The 18,573-nt window shown below is 41.1% G+C and overlaps 1 protein-coding gene across 8 annotated transcripts in view; it reads left to right on the plus strand.

Moving 5' to 3' along the window:
* Positions 1 to 18,573, plus strand: part of FMN1 (formin 1) — a 419,748-nt gene that overhangs the window by 383,478 nt on the left and 17,697 nt on the right. For all 8 annotated transcript variants that reach the window (XR_004185219.1, XM_031668862.1, XM_009209842.4 and 5 more), the window contains 2 exons: positions 147 to 198; positions 5,484 to 5,633. Coding sequence is in view for 7 of the 8 variants with exons in the window: in XM_031668862.1 (XP_031524722.1) it covers positions 147 to 198; positions 5,484 to 5,633 (202 nt within the window). In the remaining variant the exon portion in view is untranslated. The remainder of the gene's footprint in view (positions 1 to 146; positions 199 to 5,483; positions 5,634 to 18,573) is intronic.

Raw genomic sequence — 18,573 nt, forward strand, 5'->3', positions numbered from 1 at the left:
AGTGCTATTACCAGGACATGTGCTAGAGGCTACCCATCCCTGAATTCAGACCTGCTGTGGTAAAGAATGGGTGTAATTGAAGCTGTAAGATTACGCAAAGGAGACGACAGAAGAAAACATTTTTAATCATGATTTCTCTTTTACAGCCAGAAAAGAGCATAAGATGGAAGAAAGTCACTTAGAGAATGCACAGAAAAGGTAAGCAGCTCTAATGTGGCCCCAGTTCTTTCTTTGACTAGCCATTCTTTTGTGTTATTATTATGAAGTGCATTCATTTTACTATGCAGTTCTATCTCCAAAACATTTTCACTTCCCCAACTGAAACTTTGCACCCTTTGAACACAGATTTCCCATTCCCCTGTCCCCAGGCAGCCACCATTCTACTTTCTGTCTCTGTGACTTTCACTACTTTAGCTACCTCATGCAGTTGAGGTCATCTAGTATTTGTCCTTGTGTGACTGGCTTCTTTCCTGTAGCATAATGTTTGACTAGCCATACTTTCGGCCCCATGTGTTAAGGCTATGCATGCATAAGCAATAAACTTCACTTGGAAGCTGGAGTGAAAGCACTGTAGCAGGACTCAGGAATATTTTTCCTCAGGAAGCAGGGATCATCCGGAAGTGACTCACCTGCCTCACATGCATGTCATGACACTATTCTGCCTGTTTGCCTCTCGTGCATTGCTTGTTCCTGAACTGCTTCATGGAAGTCAGGGACAGTTTGATCCTTCCTAGCATTACAGCCAGATCTAACTAATTATTGTAGACACCTAAGAGACTTATTATGTCTTTCCTCAGCTTCTAGAGAAGGATATTATAAACAAGGGACAGGTAGGAAGAAGGGGCTGTCCATATGTTCAGGTGGGGAGAAGGGGCTGACCATATGCCCATACAGCATATGGACATTTCCCCCCAGAATTTGGGGAAGACCTCAGAGGTCTTCTGTTCAGCCTCATGTCACCCACTTCAGGCATCTTCCTTGCTCTGTGTCTCTCTCTCAATAGACACCAGAGGGGAACCATTCACTCCTAATCATCAGCAGTTCTCACCCCTTAGGGCTTTATTCCTTTTTGTTAATTGACCAGGTTAGTCAACATGGCTCTCCCTCCCTCGTAGAAGAATGAGTGGCAGTAGACAGAGGTGTTCTCATATGTAGGGCTGAAATTTGAGATACATTTTGCTGGTACCAATTCTAAAAGTACTGTTAAATTAGATGAGAGGTAGGAGTAGGAGACAGCATATAAGGACAAATGAGCTTTACAAATGTGTGAGAGGAACAGTCGCCCAGTTAGGAATTTAAATGCAAATAAACAGATTGTAGAAATTCACCATTTTCCCCCTGTTTAACCACAATTTCCAAGACTTCTGAAATCCCATAGAGTCATCTGCCCTGCTTTCACAGGTGCCAACATCTTGCCCTGCTTCCCACTGTAATTACCAATAAGATTAAAATGCTGGTGAAAGCGAGGTGAAGGCAAGTCTTGCACTTTGCTAAGTGCAGACATATTCTCAAATCGTGCTTGTCATCCTGTCATAATAATCATTCAAAACTGAGATAATTCCATGGTTATGTTTTTAGGAGTTTGTGTCTCTCTACTGACCTTGTTCCTATATTAAGCTTCCCTTCCCCAATGCATAAAACTAGCACATCTGTGTTATGGAAACATGCAGCACATAGAGAAGAGATTATCAACAAGGGCACATTGGTGTCAGGCCAAACAAATTCAGCTTCTGGGGCGGATGTCAAATTTCTAATACTTTTTCAAGATTCTTGCTGAAGGAAAAGGGGGCCCACCGTAGAGGGGCCGAAGCTGCTGCCGTGCATTAGCTCTGCGGAGGGGAGTCATAAATTCTGGTTGTCAGCGTTTTCCGTGGCTTTGTGGTGAAGGTAGTCTAGCTTTCATGTCATACATGAAATATGTTAGATCCCATCTTTAATGTAGAAACCACAGTTGTTTGGTTACACTCTTTAAGGAGGTCGTGGTCAGTGTTGCAATATTTGTGTGAGATTAGTGAATTCTTATGTTTTATTCTCAAGAGAAACAGTTTACTCTGAGGCTAAGGAATATTTGCTTTTCCTAAGCAGTTTCTGAAGGCATGCATGTAAGACAGTAAGTGAATGTGTTCCGCTTTGGATCTCAGGACTGTAAAAGTAAAACAGTTCACTTTGCTATGGGTTCTTTGATGTAATCATTGTCTGTACTTTAAAAATGTTTGGCCGAATCAAAAAGATACAAATCAGACAGGGAATTATAGCAGACAGAAGAGGGGTCAGGGACTAGTTTGCAGTGAAATAAAAAAGTTATATAAAACCAAACGTAGGATTAGAAATCAGTCTTTTAAAAGTTGAGAGCCATTTTAGAGCTATCTGCAGACAAATAGAAATTTCAAATTGCATGATTGACCTTTGTTTCCTGTATATTAGAGAAAATTCTCCTGGTTGTTAAATATCAGCAATTCTCTTGTCCAAACTGCAAAAGATTTTCAGTGGTCAGCCTCTGTGAATCCAAACTGAATTTAAAATGAAGGGAGTTTTGTCTAGGAAAGACAACAGTCTAGGCCTTATGAGATCATTGTAAGTTCATATTCTAGCTTTTAGGTTTTTCTTAAACAGTGGAATAACAGTGAAATCAAATAAGGCACACTTTTTCTTTTTTTTTTTTTTTTTTTTTTTTTGAAGGGGGGTTTTTTTTTTTCCCCCGGGTTGGAGTGCAGTGGCGTGATCTCGGCTCACTGCAAGCTCCGCCTCCCGGGTTCACGCCATTCCCCTGCCTCAGCCTCCCGAGTAGCTGGGACTACAGGCGCCCGACACCACACCAGGCAATTTTTTTTTTTTTTTTTTGGTAGAGACGGAGTTTCAACGTGTTAGCCAGGATGGTCTTGGTCTCCTGACCTCGTGATCCGCCCGCCTCGGCCTCCCAAAGTGCTGGGATGACAGGCATGAGCCACCGCGCCCGGCCAAATAAGGCACATTCTTGAAGTGACTTTATCTTTGTCAAAGCTGCTGAGTGCCAAAGCCAGGCCATCCTCTGGGACTCTGTTTACTCTGGTTCTTCTGAAGAGGTTTGCTTGCTGTCTTAGTTTCCAAAACACATAGGGAAAGAAAGACTGAAATTTAGTATTTCTTTTAGTGTTTCCCACCCTTTAAGGGAGAGTAAGCAAGCAGTACCTCACAAATCCCCAGGGAGAGAGACAAGGAGGGCAATGGTTAGCTTCGGTTTAGAGTTGAGAAGATCGAGGCCCACAGGAGGAGGATGTGTTTTTCTCAGGCCGTGCAACAACCACCAAATTACTCTTGCCATTCTCTGAAACTGCACCAGGATTTGCAATATGTTAATCTCACAATCTGGACTCCAGGTAATGCCAGAGGTGTCAGGTGTCCCATGAAGCACAATAACTGGACTTCACTGTATTTTGCTGGAAAATTGAAAGATAAGTTGTTCCTCTAAACATTAGAAATGAAAGACTCTCCCTTCCCCATGAATGCTCAAATAAATATGTATCTGTATAGAAGGTAAGCTTGAGAAAGAGAAAAATGTGGCCTCCCTGGGAATAATGCATGTTATGGGTGACACAGAGGACAACTGTGTCGAAAGTAGAAAAGGGTCGGGGAGAACGACTCTTTTGTCTCTTAAATGCCTGTGTGATTGAGCATGAGCAACAGAAAGATGAAGCAGACACAGCATTTCACAGAAAATCAGGGGACCTGAATTCTAGGCCCAACCCTACCCATGAATAATGCCACGCAATCTTTCCAGGTCTCTGTTTTGTCATCTATAAAATGATAATTTGGGCAAGTCATCCTGTAAATTCCTTCCCATTCTAAAGTCCTGTGACTTTATAGGAAATGCATGGCCTGTTCCTATAGGTTATATAACTCTACTTATGTATTCCTGTGCTATAGTCAAAATGATTTTCATTTGAATTTTAAAAAGTTACATGCTAGAGAGTGTACATTTGTTTTACCAGTATTTGGACTGCCATGGAAATACGGGTTATGTCTGGGGCAGGAGTGGACATTGCCACTTTCTTCCCTTACCGGTTTTTCTTGACATTATGTATGTTTGGAATTATAATGGAGTCCCGTAAGAGAGTACTGCAGTTATTGCCTTTCTCCACTTACGCACTTCCAGTCTTTTAATAACTGGGAGCCAAAATTCCCTGACCAGTAGTTTTAATTTGCATTAAAAACAGATTTATTCTTTACAGAAGCACAAAGAATTTATGGGACTCAGAGCTGCAGCTCCAGCTTGGATCTCGCCTAATCGTAGCCATGGAATCAATTAACAGTTCATCTGTGAAATGTGATAAAATCTTATGAGATACATATTGCCCAATAACTGAGAGCGAGATGAAAGTATGCTCCAGAATAGTAACGGAGCTTCAGGGTTTTACAATCGCCATTGAATAGAGTTCCATTAGAAAATCAGTATTCAGGATGGCCACAAAAAATAAAAAATAAACCTGCTGTGTCTGAACAGATGATAGAGCATTGAGTAATAAACCTGACCAGCCATTCCTGCTTTGATTAGTTTCCAACACCCTAGAAAAGGGGGTCATTTATTTAAGTGTTCTTGCTCATGGCAAATGAGCTTGTGAGGCTTGGGGCAGGTGGGGGTGAGGGGGAAAGATTGAGTTCAAAGCTATAAATTGCCGCAAAGCTAGTGCCTCCAAGAAGGGCTGCTTGGGAGGCCCAGGTAGTCTGGTGTGCAGTGAGCCTCGCTGGGATAGGTCTTACTGATATCTGGGAATCCACTCTGGAAAAATGGGACTCTTTACTGACCAGATTGGAGATCATTTTTCAAGATCAGAAATGGTTTTGCATCCAAAACTTGCTATGCCTACAACTGTATCTATTTTTATACATCGGTGGTTTGTATTCTTGTGTCCTATTAAGTTTTAAAAGGTAGCCCTCCTGAAGATCATATCATCTACATCTCTTATTTTACCCTTGAGAAAATTGAGAGTCAAAGATGCTGAGTGATTGACCCACGGTTACAAAGCCAGTATACACCAGAATAAGGATAGAATGGATTTTCTTGCTTTTCTGTGAAGCATTTGACAGATTAATTATTCCCAATGAGCTCTCGAACCGACCGCTGCTAATGCTGCAGTCAGCGTGTCATCAGCCTTGCGTGTAATCACTAAACATAAAATGAAGAGCAGGGAAGAGACGGGGATCTGAGATGAAGAACGAACTCAAGACAGTTTACCTACACAACCCCAGAAATGATACATGCTGATTTTATACAGATAAGATGTGCCCAGGAGCATCCCAATCAAGTTCCATTTTTTGGCACATCAGTTTGAGCAAATAGATTTGCTGAGGCTTACAATAAACTTCAGTAACTATGAGCCCTCAGCTTCTGTGTTAGAGAATTAAACACATGGGAAACTGCCCCCAGCATCCCCCTCCTAATGGGTTTTAGTGTTGAGAATTTCTCACCCTCTACCTCATTCCATTTCCCCCCCTACCTGTTGCAGTTTTGAAACAACAGTAGGATATTTTGGGATGAAGCCAAAGTCTGGTGAGAAGGAGATCACACCCAGCTACGTGTTTATGGTGTGGTACGAGTTCTGCAGTGACTTCAAGACAATTTGGAAACGGGAGAGTAAAAACATATCTAAAGAAAGGTAAGGTTCAAATGAAGATTTGAATGCCTCCTTCAGGAGCCTCGGAAACTGCACTCTTAAACCTATCAAAGTGTGTCTATATCACACGTGTCGATGTTTTCTTTCTGATCAAGTGGCCATCGGGAAAGGACTTTTGCCTCAGGGGTCGTAGGGAGATTCGGGGAAAGCTTGCTGTCCACACGGGCAGATACGTTCACATGATCTGATAAGTTACACTTTCTTAACCCCTTCCAATTACTAGCTAGTAAATGAAAGGAGGGTTGTGCTAATTTGCAACAGATTGCTTCTCTGTGTATTTTCATGTTGGCCTGGGCTAAATGAGGCAGCCTTGCTGTCGCAGACAGTATAGACAAATAAAAGTGAATGCTTTTCCCATTAATATACTGAACTTGCATCAAAGGAAAATCTCTGTGACTCAGGCCACACTTCACACAGCGTGGAAGCCCCACATTGGATTTACAGCGCCACTTCTGACTCCCCGTATCCTGCTGTGGACATCAAACTACGTGCCGCTCGGCCTCATTGCAGCCCCCGATTTTATTAGCTGGGGGTAGAAGAAAAACCTCAACTCTGAATATAGACGGGGGGTGTGTGTGTGTGTGTTCGTTTTCCTTAGAGAGATTGAATTTGCCCCTATTTATCGGAAAAAAGCATTTCTGCCTGATCATTTTTGTGATTGGGTTGCCACTGTTCTGGAAGGGGTGTCGTGGATTTCAAGTTCAAACAGGTCTCACTGCTACTCCTGTGGAACAGATGTATGAGAATGGCATTCAAAACAGAGTGAAGGGAGACAAAAAATTCCTCAGCATAAGGAAAATGATATATTTAATTACAGCATCTACATTTTACTAACCTTTGAGGCCTGACATTCCATAATTCAGTATTCTTGTTCTTCACTTTGTAATCAAAGAAAAGATATATACATAATATATTTATAGACACATCACAACCTACTCTAATATATTTCACCTTAAAACACTAGTAAGAGGATCAACATTGTGAGATTTTTGACCTAGTATTAGTCTCCAAATATTTTCTCAGGGAGCTAAAAAAAGAAAAAGGCCTCCTTTCTTTCCAGGGAAGTTAGCTTTAAAAACGTTTATCAACACATCTTCCCATCATTACTTCTTTGGGAACATGGGAATTAAACTGAATCTATCCATTATATAGATAAAACTGAAGCAGAGAAAAGTACCATTGTTGAGAAAATAGGTCGTTGATAATAACATGAAAAAAATCCTAAAAATCTTGGCACCAAACTCATAGCTCTTGCCCTGCAATCACTTATTTAGCCTTTTAAAGTAAGCTAAAATAAGTTTCTCTGGAATCAATTCTCTTACAAAAATGCTATTCTTATAGCAGCATAGGAGCTGGCCAGTCTGCCCTCCAGGTCCACACACCTTAAGGCTGGGACATCCAGCAGCGGGCCTGGAATGGACAGCCTTTGCTTAAGAATTTGCACCTCAGATTTTGAGCACAGTCCTTAGTATATTTGTCCTTGGGGCCCTAAAAATAGTCTAAAACAAGCAAAAGACTAACAGAGAAGGCAATTAATTGCTTTATATGTTAAGGATCTTCTGTTGAAATACTGAACTGTATTCCAAATTAAAGAGTGTTCTCTATCATAGAAGTTAGATCAAAGAAACTGTGACTCTGTCATAGAGGTGGTATCCAGAAGTCCTTCAAAATGACAGTATCTCTGATTCCCAGCCACGGGCATTTGTGGCATTGCTTCCTGGGTGCAGCTGTTGAATTGCCTGCTTCACACTCTGTAAACCAACCCCTTTACAGGGTCATGACCTCACAAGACCCTTTTCGGTTCTTCTCATTTCGCAGTTTCAGGAGACCCTTCCTTCCAGCCATGCTCTGTGAGGATGGATCACCACGGTTTCTACCCTAAAACAACATCTCTGAACGTTGATGATGACTAATAAAATATTTCTGGAGGCAGCAGCATGGTTAGGAAAATCTGTTTGTTAAGAAATACTAGCACATTATGTGTGTTACTGCTCAACCGTTTAAACAAGCTGATTAATATCCAGGGTTTTCTTAAAATGCTGAAGTGAGAACTTTGTTAGTGTTCTCTGTCTGCTAAGGATTTTAGCTTCTTACCTGTTAGAATCACACATTCACTACGGCAAAATAAGCAAATTAACTGGAATTTTTCTATTATAATTAAATGAGTAACACTATAATTGCTTTGTTTTGACATCTGTTTAATGATATTTGATATTGTAGTTTCAATTATACTTTTCCTGGAAACCCAATATATCCCAACAACCCTAAGCATCGGGAAGCAACATAACATCATTAACAAGGGCATCCTAAAAAATCAAATTCATAGCCAAAATAAAAACCTGATCATGTGTAATTATAAAGAAAAAAACTAGTGTGGGATCTCATCAGAAAAATTAACTGACTTAATTTTTAAATATATTTGAAGGCCAACTAAGTGCTCAAAATCATTGGAAAAATTAAGAATCAGTAGTAGCATTTTCAGAGGGACAGGTTTCATGGAAAATAGTGTTTTGTTTAAATTCTACTTCCAAATGAAATGGAAGTGTTGAAAACAACCTAGGCCACTCAAGGTTAATTTTAGGTGGTGGAGAATATTTACTTTTCCTATTTAGGATAGTTTTCATGAGTACACATTAGTTTGATGCAAAATTGAGATGAATGCATCTTCATAACAAGATAACTTCCCCTCATAAAATCCAGAATAATTTCTAAACGTACAAATCACCACATAAAAATGTGCTAAGTTCTTGTGCCTTGTGAGTGAACAATAACCTTATTAAAACTGGTGTCAGAGCACAACTCTGTGGTTCAGTAGAGGAAACAGTGTTTCACTAGGGAATATGGTTTACCTGGAGATTAACTATATCTTTGGAAGAGCAATCTACTGTGTTGTGGTATATTAATGGCTTTCAATTTTCCTTGGCATTCAAGCCAGTCTTAAGCAAAAGAGCAAACTTCTGAGCCCAGGCACAAATCTGAAAGCGCCACTTTCTAGACGTGCAGTCTGGGACCCACTCAGTCATTGTGCTGCCCCTGGTATCAGGACTCATCTTTCGGTGAAGCATTCCAGGTCCCATCTCTTATCCCTTCTGAATACATGCGGGGCTGAGCAGTGTAAAAAAAGAGCTGGAGACAGAGAGCTGAAAATAGGCATTTTTACCCTTCATCCCCCCACCCCCACCCCCATTAATTGGCTATGTGATCTTGGGCCAGTCACTTAATCACTGGGAACCCAATTGTCACATCTGTAAAATATAAGTATTAGGATGAAGCAGGAATGAAATGGTGACTGTGAGCTCTTCTAGCTCAAAATCTCTATGAATCTAGAAGCTACTGTTGTAATTTTCTGAGGAACTGGTGTTTCGCTTCTGCCATAATGCCCCTCACCTTTGCTCTTGAGCTGTAGGGGCTCTATTGGACGATATTTCAAGCAACGACTTGCAGGTGAGTTGGGAGAGAGGTTAGGTGCCAGGAAGAATTTTCACTGCCCTCTTGAAATTGGTAAACGTCTGTAGCTGCCTTGCCTCACCTGAACCCCCAGTTCTTCTCATAAAATACTAATGTTGGCCTTTGTTTTGTTTTCTTTTGAGTTAGTCAGGCTAGAGTGCCATGACACAATCACAGCTCACTGCAGCCTTGACCTCCTGGGCTCAAGCGATCCTCTTGCCTTAGCCTGCTGAGTAGCTGGGACTACAGATGTGCATCACCATACCTAGCTAATTTTATTTTTTACTTTTGTAGAAACAGCATCTCACTATGTTGCCCAGGCTGGTCTCGAACTCTGGGCTCAAACAATCCTCCTGCCTTGGCCTCCCAAAGTGCTGGGATGACAGGCATGAGCCACCACGCCTGGTCCTAATGTTGTTCTTGAAGATCACATTTTTTTATGGAGCGTGGACACAAAATATTTTTTTCTCTGCTCATCTGTATCCAACATTGCATTTATGATGTATCATAATCCAAGGTTTATTTTATCCTCAGAAGCAGCTTTGCCTCACTTTTACCTTTTCACGCACTTTTGTATTTGTACCTCCTGATATCCAAACATTCAATGAATTTTTGGTACACGCATTTCTTCCACCTGTTAAATCAATAGATTGTCCAAGTATATGCATAACTGCAAGGAGGTAACCTAATTTTGCTGATACCTTTATTGGCTCTTCTTTACTCTTTTTTTTTTTTTTTTGGCTCCTTAATTATTCTGTGTGATAGGACCCTTACTTACAAAACATTCCACCATTTAGGATATCCTAAGACTGCCCCCACCTATGCCCACGCATGCACACAAACCACTGCCTCCCACAAAATGAGCTGTGAATTTGCAAAAGGTACAGAAGGCCTAGGGGAGTCATGACTTCAGGAATAAAATCTGGGCACATAATTGAGCCAAGGCAAACTTTCAAAGTGCCGTTTAAAAACCCCATAATGGGTAAGTAATGAGTGAATGAGAAGTTTGGTGAATTTTATGTGAAATGAAAATAAGAAATTTCACTATACACATAGCTATACTTTACACCATAGGGGAATGGATAGTTACTTTGTTTTTTCTTTTGGGGGCGGGGGCTGTTTTTTAAATTACCCAGCCACATACCAATAGGGTTTTTGTTTTAAATATATTACTTGCTGTTATTATGGGTGATTATGGAACTGCTGTACCCTTGACAGAAGATAGTTCAAAGCTGTTGTGAGGCTGTCCTGAAAGCTGTTCTCAGAGCTCCCTGCTGCTCAGGTCACTTCAGGACCAAGAGCTGGGGACTTGGAGATGCTGTCACTCAATCCACAAACCACTGACTGCAGTGTAGACCCTATGGGAATTCTTCTCTTTACATGATAAACTTATTCCTAGAAAAAGCTACATAAGTAAAATTTTTATTTATTGAATTCTGCTTTACTACTGACATACATACATGATAATTTCAGTAACCTGTAACATGTTAACTTTCTTTTCCTTGCCCTCTGTTATGTAGTTAAATGGCTTGAATTCATTTAACTACTAAAGAGCTGCTTATTTTTTTAAATCCCTTAATAATACAGTCACCCTCTAATTAATTGGCAAAACTTTGAATTTTCCTAAATCACATTTAAAAATGGTTCTGTGCAAATACACAAACAGTAAATGCTCCAAGACCTAACGGATAAACAGAGTTATCATAATCACAAAGAATAGCCAGGCACAGTAGCTCACGCCTATAATCCCAGCACCCAGCACTTTTGGAGGCTGAGGTGGGTGATCACCTGAGGTCAGGAGTTCAAGATCAGCCTGGCCAACATGGTGAAACCTCGTCTCTACTAAAAATACAAAAATTGGCCGGGCATGGTGGCGCATGCCTGTAATCCCAGCTACTCAGGAGGCTGAGGCAGGAGAGTCACTTGAGCCTGCGAGACGAAGGTTGCAGTGAGCCAAGATCACGCCACTGCACTCCAGCCTGGGCAACAGAGTGAGACCCTGTCTTGAAAAAGAAAAAGAAATCACAAAGAATAAAACCTGCTTATTCCCCAAGCAATAAATTTAAAACTATGTCTGCAAAATTGAAAATATGCCATAAATAAGGAGAGAGGATAAACTAAAAAGCTGTAAGAATTACAGGATCATTTGTTTAAAAAAACTATACACATCTCTTGGCCCTCTCTTCTCTGAAAGAACCATCCCATCTCTTCTTTCCCTTCTAACTTCTTTTAAAAGAATAATTTGCGTTTATTTCCTTATTTCCTTTTTCATACCACACACTCCTTCCTGTCTCAGTAAGGATAACGTCTTGGCTGCCATAACAGAGACCAAAATAACTGTTGCTTAAACAAAGGAAAAATTAATTTTCCTCTGGCATAACAATCTGAATGCAAGGAGTTTGGATGTCAGGAACCCAGGTTTCTTTTCTTTTGTGGCTGCCATCCTTAAGGTAAGGTCCTTATTCCCAAGGTGTAAGGGGGCACACGTCAAGTCTACCACCACCGATGCTGCTGAGTTCCTGCCAGTGGGAAGGGGACTGCACAGCCTTTCCTTTTAATATTAAATAGCAGGAACTGGAAGGTGCACACATCACTTCCACTTTATCCCGTTGGGCAGAACTTAGTCTCATGGCCATACACAAGGGAGACCAGGAAATGCATTAGCTGGGAGCCATGTCCCCGCTAAAGACTCACGGTTTCCATTACTAAAGGAAGCAGGAGAACTGCATATTGAGACTGTTACCAGATTGTGTCACATTTCCTAGATGTGAAATCACATGACTCCTTCTAACTCTTTGCCACTGCTGGTTTTTGACACTGATGGTAGTTTCCTCCATCTCAAAATGCCTCATTGCTCTCATAGTATATTCGGTCTCTCTGCGAAGGTGACTACTCCCCTTCTTCATCTCCCTCCTTAACTCCTCTGTTTCTTCTATTCCTTAGGTGTGGGCCTTCCCCAAGGTAAAATCTCAGTGTTCGTCTTTTCTACTGTATACTCTCTGTGTAGCTAGTCCCAACTGTTTTCACAGCTTCACCTATCACCTCATTCCCAAGGCCTCCCAAGTTTTAGACCTAAATTTCCTACTGCACACTAAACGGTATACCCAACCTTCATCTGCAATTCAGTATGTCTCCGTTGGAAATTATTCTATCTCAACTAAGGCCTATTCCTCTCAGGCTCCCTAACTTTCAATTGCAACACTATCCTCCTCCTCGTAGCAAAAGGCAGGCTGGAAATGAGAATGATCTTTACTGCTACAAAATTTATTTTTCATCTATTTCTGACTCTTTACAGTTTTGCCTCCCTCATGGTGATTGTTCTTTACCCTGTATTTGAGGTGTCTCTGCCCTAGTTCAGTAGTCTATCATCTCTCACTTGGATTATTGAAACATCCTTCTAACTCTTCTGTCTGCCTAGAGGTTTTCTATTTCCTCTTTAAATGTCCCTGAATATTGCATCCAATTATCTTTCCAAAACAGAAGTTAGATCATATTTATCTCTTTAAACATATTCTGTGGTTTCCCATTGCTCATGAAATAAATGAAAGATAATTAGCCATGGTTGGTACTTTAATTTATTAACATACTGAGTTCTCACAACAGCCCTGGAAAAAAAAACAACAACAAAGGTTTATTGCTATTTCACAGCTAAGCATGAGAGAGTAAATGGATTTCCAATATCATAGTTTCATTAATAAACAGAATGAGGATAAGAACCTAGGTCTTTTTTTTTTTTTTACGCTAAAGTTGAGTTCTTTCAAGAACTTCATACTCTCCCCCAAATTATAGCATGCCCTCTGAGAACCTGCCCTAAACTCACTCTCCAGCCTCATTTCCTATAGCCTCATCCCTCTCTGCACCTACTGTGACCACTCACTGTCTCACACCTGCACTTTCTTTCCTCCTGTTCTCATTGGATAATTCTTCATACCGCATTGCCCCCCATTATTTCCTGCTGATCAAAATAGAGTCGTCCTTCAAGGACTGCCTCCAGAAACCAGGTTCTGTAGAAATTTTCTGAAATCTCTCTTAATAAAAGAATTAGGGCCGGGCGCGGTGGCTCAAGCCTGTAATCCTAGCACTTTGGGAGGCCGAGACGGGCGGATCACGAGGTCAGGAGATCGAGACCATCCTGGCTAACACGGTGAAACCCCGTCTCTACTAAAAAATACAAAAAACTAGCCGGGCGAGGTGGCGGGCACCTGTAGTCCCAACTACTCGGGAGGCTGAGGCAGGAGAATGGCGTAGACCCGGGAGGCGGAGCTTGCAGTGAGCTGAGATCCGGCCACTGCACTCCAGTCTGGGCGACAGAGTGAGACTCCGTCTCAAAAAAAAAAAAAAAGAATTAGCTTTTCCTATGAGTTCTGATGGCATTTTCTTCTTACCCTCCTTTAGCATTTAACTCATTCCAGCTTGTTATTTTAGCAGTTGATGTGTATCTTTCCACTTCTAGGACACAAGCCTGTTGTTTGCTGTCTCTTGTATGGTGCATTCTCTAGCACACAGCTAGATATTGAAAGAGCATTGAAGATCCTGGCTGGTATAAGAGTTTGGAGGAAGAATTGATCCAAAGGAAATGTGGAAGCTACAGGGAGCTTTGAGGAGACACTTAGCCGTAATCAGGACCACCCTAAGCCGAGAGTTTTAGAGGAGATTCAGAAGCCGGTGGGGCAGTGTTAGAGATCAGCAGCTCCCATACCTGGCAGATCTCCCAAGTCACCTGGAGGCCATTGTAAAACTGTAAACAGAGCTACTGAATCAGAATACCAGAGTGTAGAGTCTAGAAATCTGTGGTTTTAGAAACTCCCCACAGAGAGGGCAGAGCAAGAGCACATTTCGTGTTTAGTTTTCCTTAATAAATGCCTTGGCTTCACCATCCTCTTGTTTACATGTACCAGGTGAACTTTGGAGATGAGAGATTGACACCTTCCTAGTGATTTCTTACCTTCAGCCAAGTTTAGGAACTCCTGGGCTCAGATGATCTTACAGTTGTCTTCCAACCCTGACTTCCTGCAGTTTGAAGTAGAAAATGAGCTGGGCATTGACAGAGCAGATGAATTTGGCTACATAGACCTGGGGGTTTACATTATAAAGATGCGAACTTGGGTGAGTCAACACGCTTTTGGAGGAATCACACGCAGTGTTATTCCTGGGATCAGCCTAACTAACTGCCCTCTTTCCTGTGCTTCCTTCTTTGAGTGCTTGGTCTACTCCAGTCTCTTGTGTATTTGCACATCCTGATAATATAAATTTGCAGCACTTAATTTAAACACATAGAATCATGTGTCACTTAACTAGTGGGATACATTGTGAGAAATGCATTGTTAGGTGATGTCATCATTGTGCAAACATTATAGAGTGTACTTAAACAAACCTAGATGGTGTAGCCTACTTCACACCTAGGCTATATGGCATAACCTATTGTTCTTAGGCTACAAACCTGTACAGCAGGTTACTGTACTGAGTATAATTGTAACACAATGGTATTTGTGTATCTAAACACAGAAAAGGTACAGTAAAAATATAGTATAAAAGATAGAAAATGGTACACCTGCGTAGGGCACTTAACCATGAATGGAGCTCACAGAATTGGAAATTGCTCTGGGTGAGTCAGTGAGTGAGTGGTGGGTGAATCTGAAGGCCTAGAATATTACTGTACCCTATTTTTTTATGTTTATAACTAAAACATGTTTATAACTACACACTGTACATTTAGGCTACACTAAATTTATTTTTATAATAAAGTGTAATTGTGCCACAACATTATGGTAGCTATGACTTCACTAGGCAATAGGAATTTTTGAGCTTCATTATAACCTTATGGGACTACCATGATATATGAGGTCTGTCTTTGACTGAAATGGAATTATGCAGTGTGTGACTGTACTTTATAATATTTATATAAAGGCATAATTTTAAAATATCTATTATGTCTCAAGTGATATACAAACTATGAAACTCTATTCTGGAAAAATTTACTGATCACATACTGTGTCCTTCATGAAGGGTTCTCTAATCTGTGTGAGCTCTCTTACCTCCAGAATTTTGGGAGTTTGCTATGTCTTCAATTTTGGCATTTAATGATTTGGTTTTTTATTTATTTGGTTATAAACACTTTCTCTTTTGGATAAATCATAGCCCCTAGAAGATAATTACGATGTCTTGTACTACTTTGTTTTCTCTGTAGCACCTTGTTTTTCCTTATATATAGTAGATACTGAGTTAGTATTTGTTGAACAAATAAATAATCACTGTGGGTTTTTTTTTTTTTTTTTTTGCCATGTTGAAACTGGTTGCAAGATTTGCTGTCTGCTGCTGATAGATGAAAAATCCTATTTATTTGGGTTTTGGTGGTGGAAGTCCCTGAACGTATCCCATATGGGTTGCTTCTTCCCAAGAATCTAAAATCTTAATAGCTTTGTTAAAGAGAACAGACATGTTCAGAACAAGAAAGATTAGTTAATGGAGTAAAACAATCGCCAGCTCTGTTCTTGACTGTATTACTTTCAATTTGTTTAGAAAAAACAAGGAAGTGGAGATCCTTTGGATTCATGGCTATGCCAAGCCTCAAACCTCTTTGGAGCTCAAATCAAAACCTTAGGGCGCATCTGTCCACACTCTATTTCCCTAGCTTGGCAGAGAACAATGGAAACCTAAAGTATGTCTCCTTCATTCAGCCTAGAATATTTCTAAATTACTTATCTGTGGGACTCCTGACAGCTCCTGCCTTGGCCAGAGATGCAGCAGGGGGCTGCCTGGGTAGGATGATTTGAGGGGCGCCAGAGAGGCTCCCTACTCCAGACAATCTTCCCTGTTTCCTCCCCGCTTTGTTCCAGTCACCCGTGCAAACAGGCTGTCAGTGCTAGTTTTTGGTGAGACTCCGTAGGTGGTATAGGTTTCAAAACCAAAAGAGGGGGGAGTTGGCATCTGCTAGCACATGCATGTCTTCATTATCAGGATTGGAAATGTCTTCCAAAGACTAATGCATTTCAATTAAATTTGGAAATTTATGACACAGGGCTGATTTCAGTTTTCAAACTGTCTCCCAGACTACTCTCCCTAAATGAGGAAATGAATGCGATGCTGTTACCTTTCACTCTGCACCTAAATCGCTGGGTCGGCCCTGGGTGTTATGTCTACTAAGTGCAGAGTGATTGGCTTTAACTGATCATGCATTCCAGGGCAAGTCCAGGGCTCCCCAACTTCAACTCCCCTGTGGCCCGGGGGAGAAGCTCTGCAAACGGAAGAGGCCTTTGTTCTGCAATTAATCACTTGAAGTCAAAGTATGTTTGGGTACTACAAGTGATAGCTCACAAAAGCTATGAAGTGGCTGATCTGTGTAGCTGGTGAAATGCAGTCTCTAAGAGAAGTTTTTTACTTTTAAATAGGAAAATATCTTAGGAATAGAATAGGGAAAATTGTCAGATTTAGATTTGACAAAGTACACAATTGGACAAAATAGAAGTGATATGCTAATTTATCATGGAATTTTGTTTTGTTTTGTTTTGTTTTGTTTTTAAGAGACAAGGTCTCACTCTTTTGCCCAGGCTAGAATGCAGTGGTGTCATCATAGTAACCTCCAATTCCTGGGATCAAGTGATCCTCCTGCCTCAGCCTCCTGACTGGTTAGGACTACAGGCACACATCATCATGCCCAACTCATTTTTTTTTAAAGCATTTTTTAGTACAGAGATCTTGCTATATTGCCCAGGCTGGCCTTGAACTCCTAGCCTCAAGCAGTCCTCCTGCCTCAGCCTCCCAAAGCACTGGAATTACAGGTGTGAGCCACCACGCCCAACTGGAATAACTTTTAAAGGCTAAATTCTGGTGTGTTAGGAGCTAAGCCTAAGATTACTTTGTGCTCATATTCTTTCTTTCCTGCTGGTCTGTTTTATCATGGCTGCTAGTGAAACTGACCTGGGAGGCACAGGCAGTGGTTGGTGCCAGAGTGGTCAGAGCCAAAGGTCAGATGGGAGAGTGTGTCTGTCTAAGTATGTGGCCCCGTTGGCCTGCCTGGGATACATGAACTTGGGGTTATTGTTTATGGCTCTTTTCTCTTAGTTTTATTTTTCTACCCTTTGAAAACATTCCACATAGGCTAGTCAATGATGTTTTCATCAGCTGCTGCAGCAAGGAAAAAATTTCCCTTTAAATTGAGAAATTAATGAGTTTGGTTTTTTTTTTTATTTCTTACTAACAGTAGAGAGTGACTTTACTTATTTCATTGACTTTTATAGCAATTAACCATGTGCGATAGTTATGTCAGGAATTCGGAAATGCCTCATGAGTGAATGTTGTCAAGAGGGATAGAGATGAGAGTGGTCCTCACAGCCCTGGTCAGGGCTCTGTGATCGCACTTATTTAGAACCAAAGTTGGACATTAGTCCCTTTTTGCCTGGAGAAGCAATTTGTCTCTGTGAACTGGAGTCCGTACCTTGTGTAGACTCGAGGAGTATCAAAAGACCTGAACAAACTACGTAGAGTGGACAGAACCTTACTTCTGATGTTCAGTCTCCCAGGCAGTGGTTGGAGGGATGGCTGGACTTAGCCATATCCCTCTGAAAGCATATTTAAAACAGCCCTTACGGTGTTAATACCATCTATGCTTCAGGTAAGCCTAATGAGGAAAAGATCAAAATGTTGCCCTCAGTCTTCTCTATTCAAAGTGCCATAAACCATGTGATATTGAGGTTTCTGAGGCAAGAAAGCCGTTTCCACGATGCCCCGAAGTCTATGTGCTATTCCCTGTATCTTGGCCTGATGTGACTTAGTTCAAAGCTGCAAGGAGATCATGGCAAAGTAGTGAATATTCACTCCTTGTTGTATTTCATCCTTGAAGCTCTTTATACCCCTTTTCTGACTTTTTCTTCTGAAGGGAGACCATAGGAGTGTCATTATTTGGTCATAGAAGCTGTCCCTGGTAATGACTGGTAAGGCAAAGCTATGTTGGGTAGTCAGACCGGTGAGTCATTTATTTTACAGGTGTGATCTTCAGTGAGGGCCAATACCTTTTCTGTACCAAGGAAACCTTATTCACCATTCCAAAGGACCACAGGCCAGAATTGACTGAGCCAGTGGCAAAAATGTATTTTTTGCATGTTCCTTTGTTTATCATGTTACTCCATGTATTTCTGAACAGTCATGAGAATGAAGAGCTCTTGCATTTATTAGAGAGATTCTGAACTCCTGTCTTTACATTTAGTGGTGCAGCACTTGGACCTTCAGTTTTTTTCATCCTTTTTTTTTAGGAAACGTGGACATTCCCTGTGGCATACTGACTTAAAGGCACATTACCTGTTGGAGCACATATGCCTCTAGCCTGTAGAAAGCCCACAGTATGCCATAGGCTCTCCCAAAAGATGAGGCTGTAACAGTGGGGAGCCTGAATCTCTAAAAAGAAAGGCATGCTACTTTTTGAACATAGTTCACCTAGCTGCCTGTAACCCCTGCTCCCTGATGAGTTGAAGAAAAAAAA

Source organism: Papio anubis, chromosome 7, assembly GCF_008728515.1.
Source record: "Papio anubis isolate 15944 chromosome 7, Panubis1.0, whole genome shotgun sequence".
Lineage (NCBI taxonomy): Eukaryota > Metazoa > Chordata > Mammalia > Primates > Cercopithecidae > Papio > Papio anubis.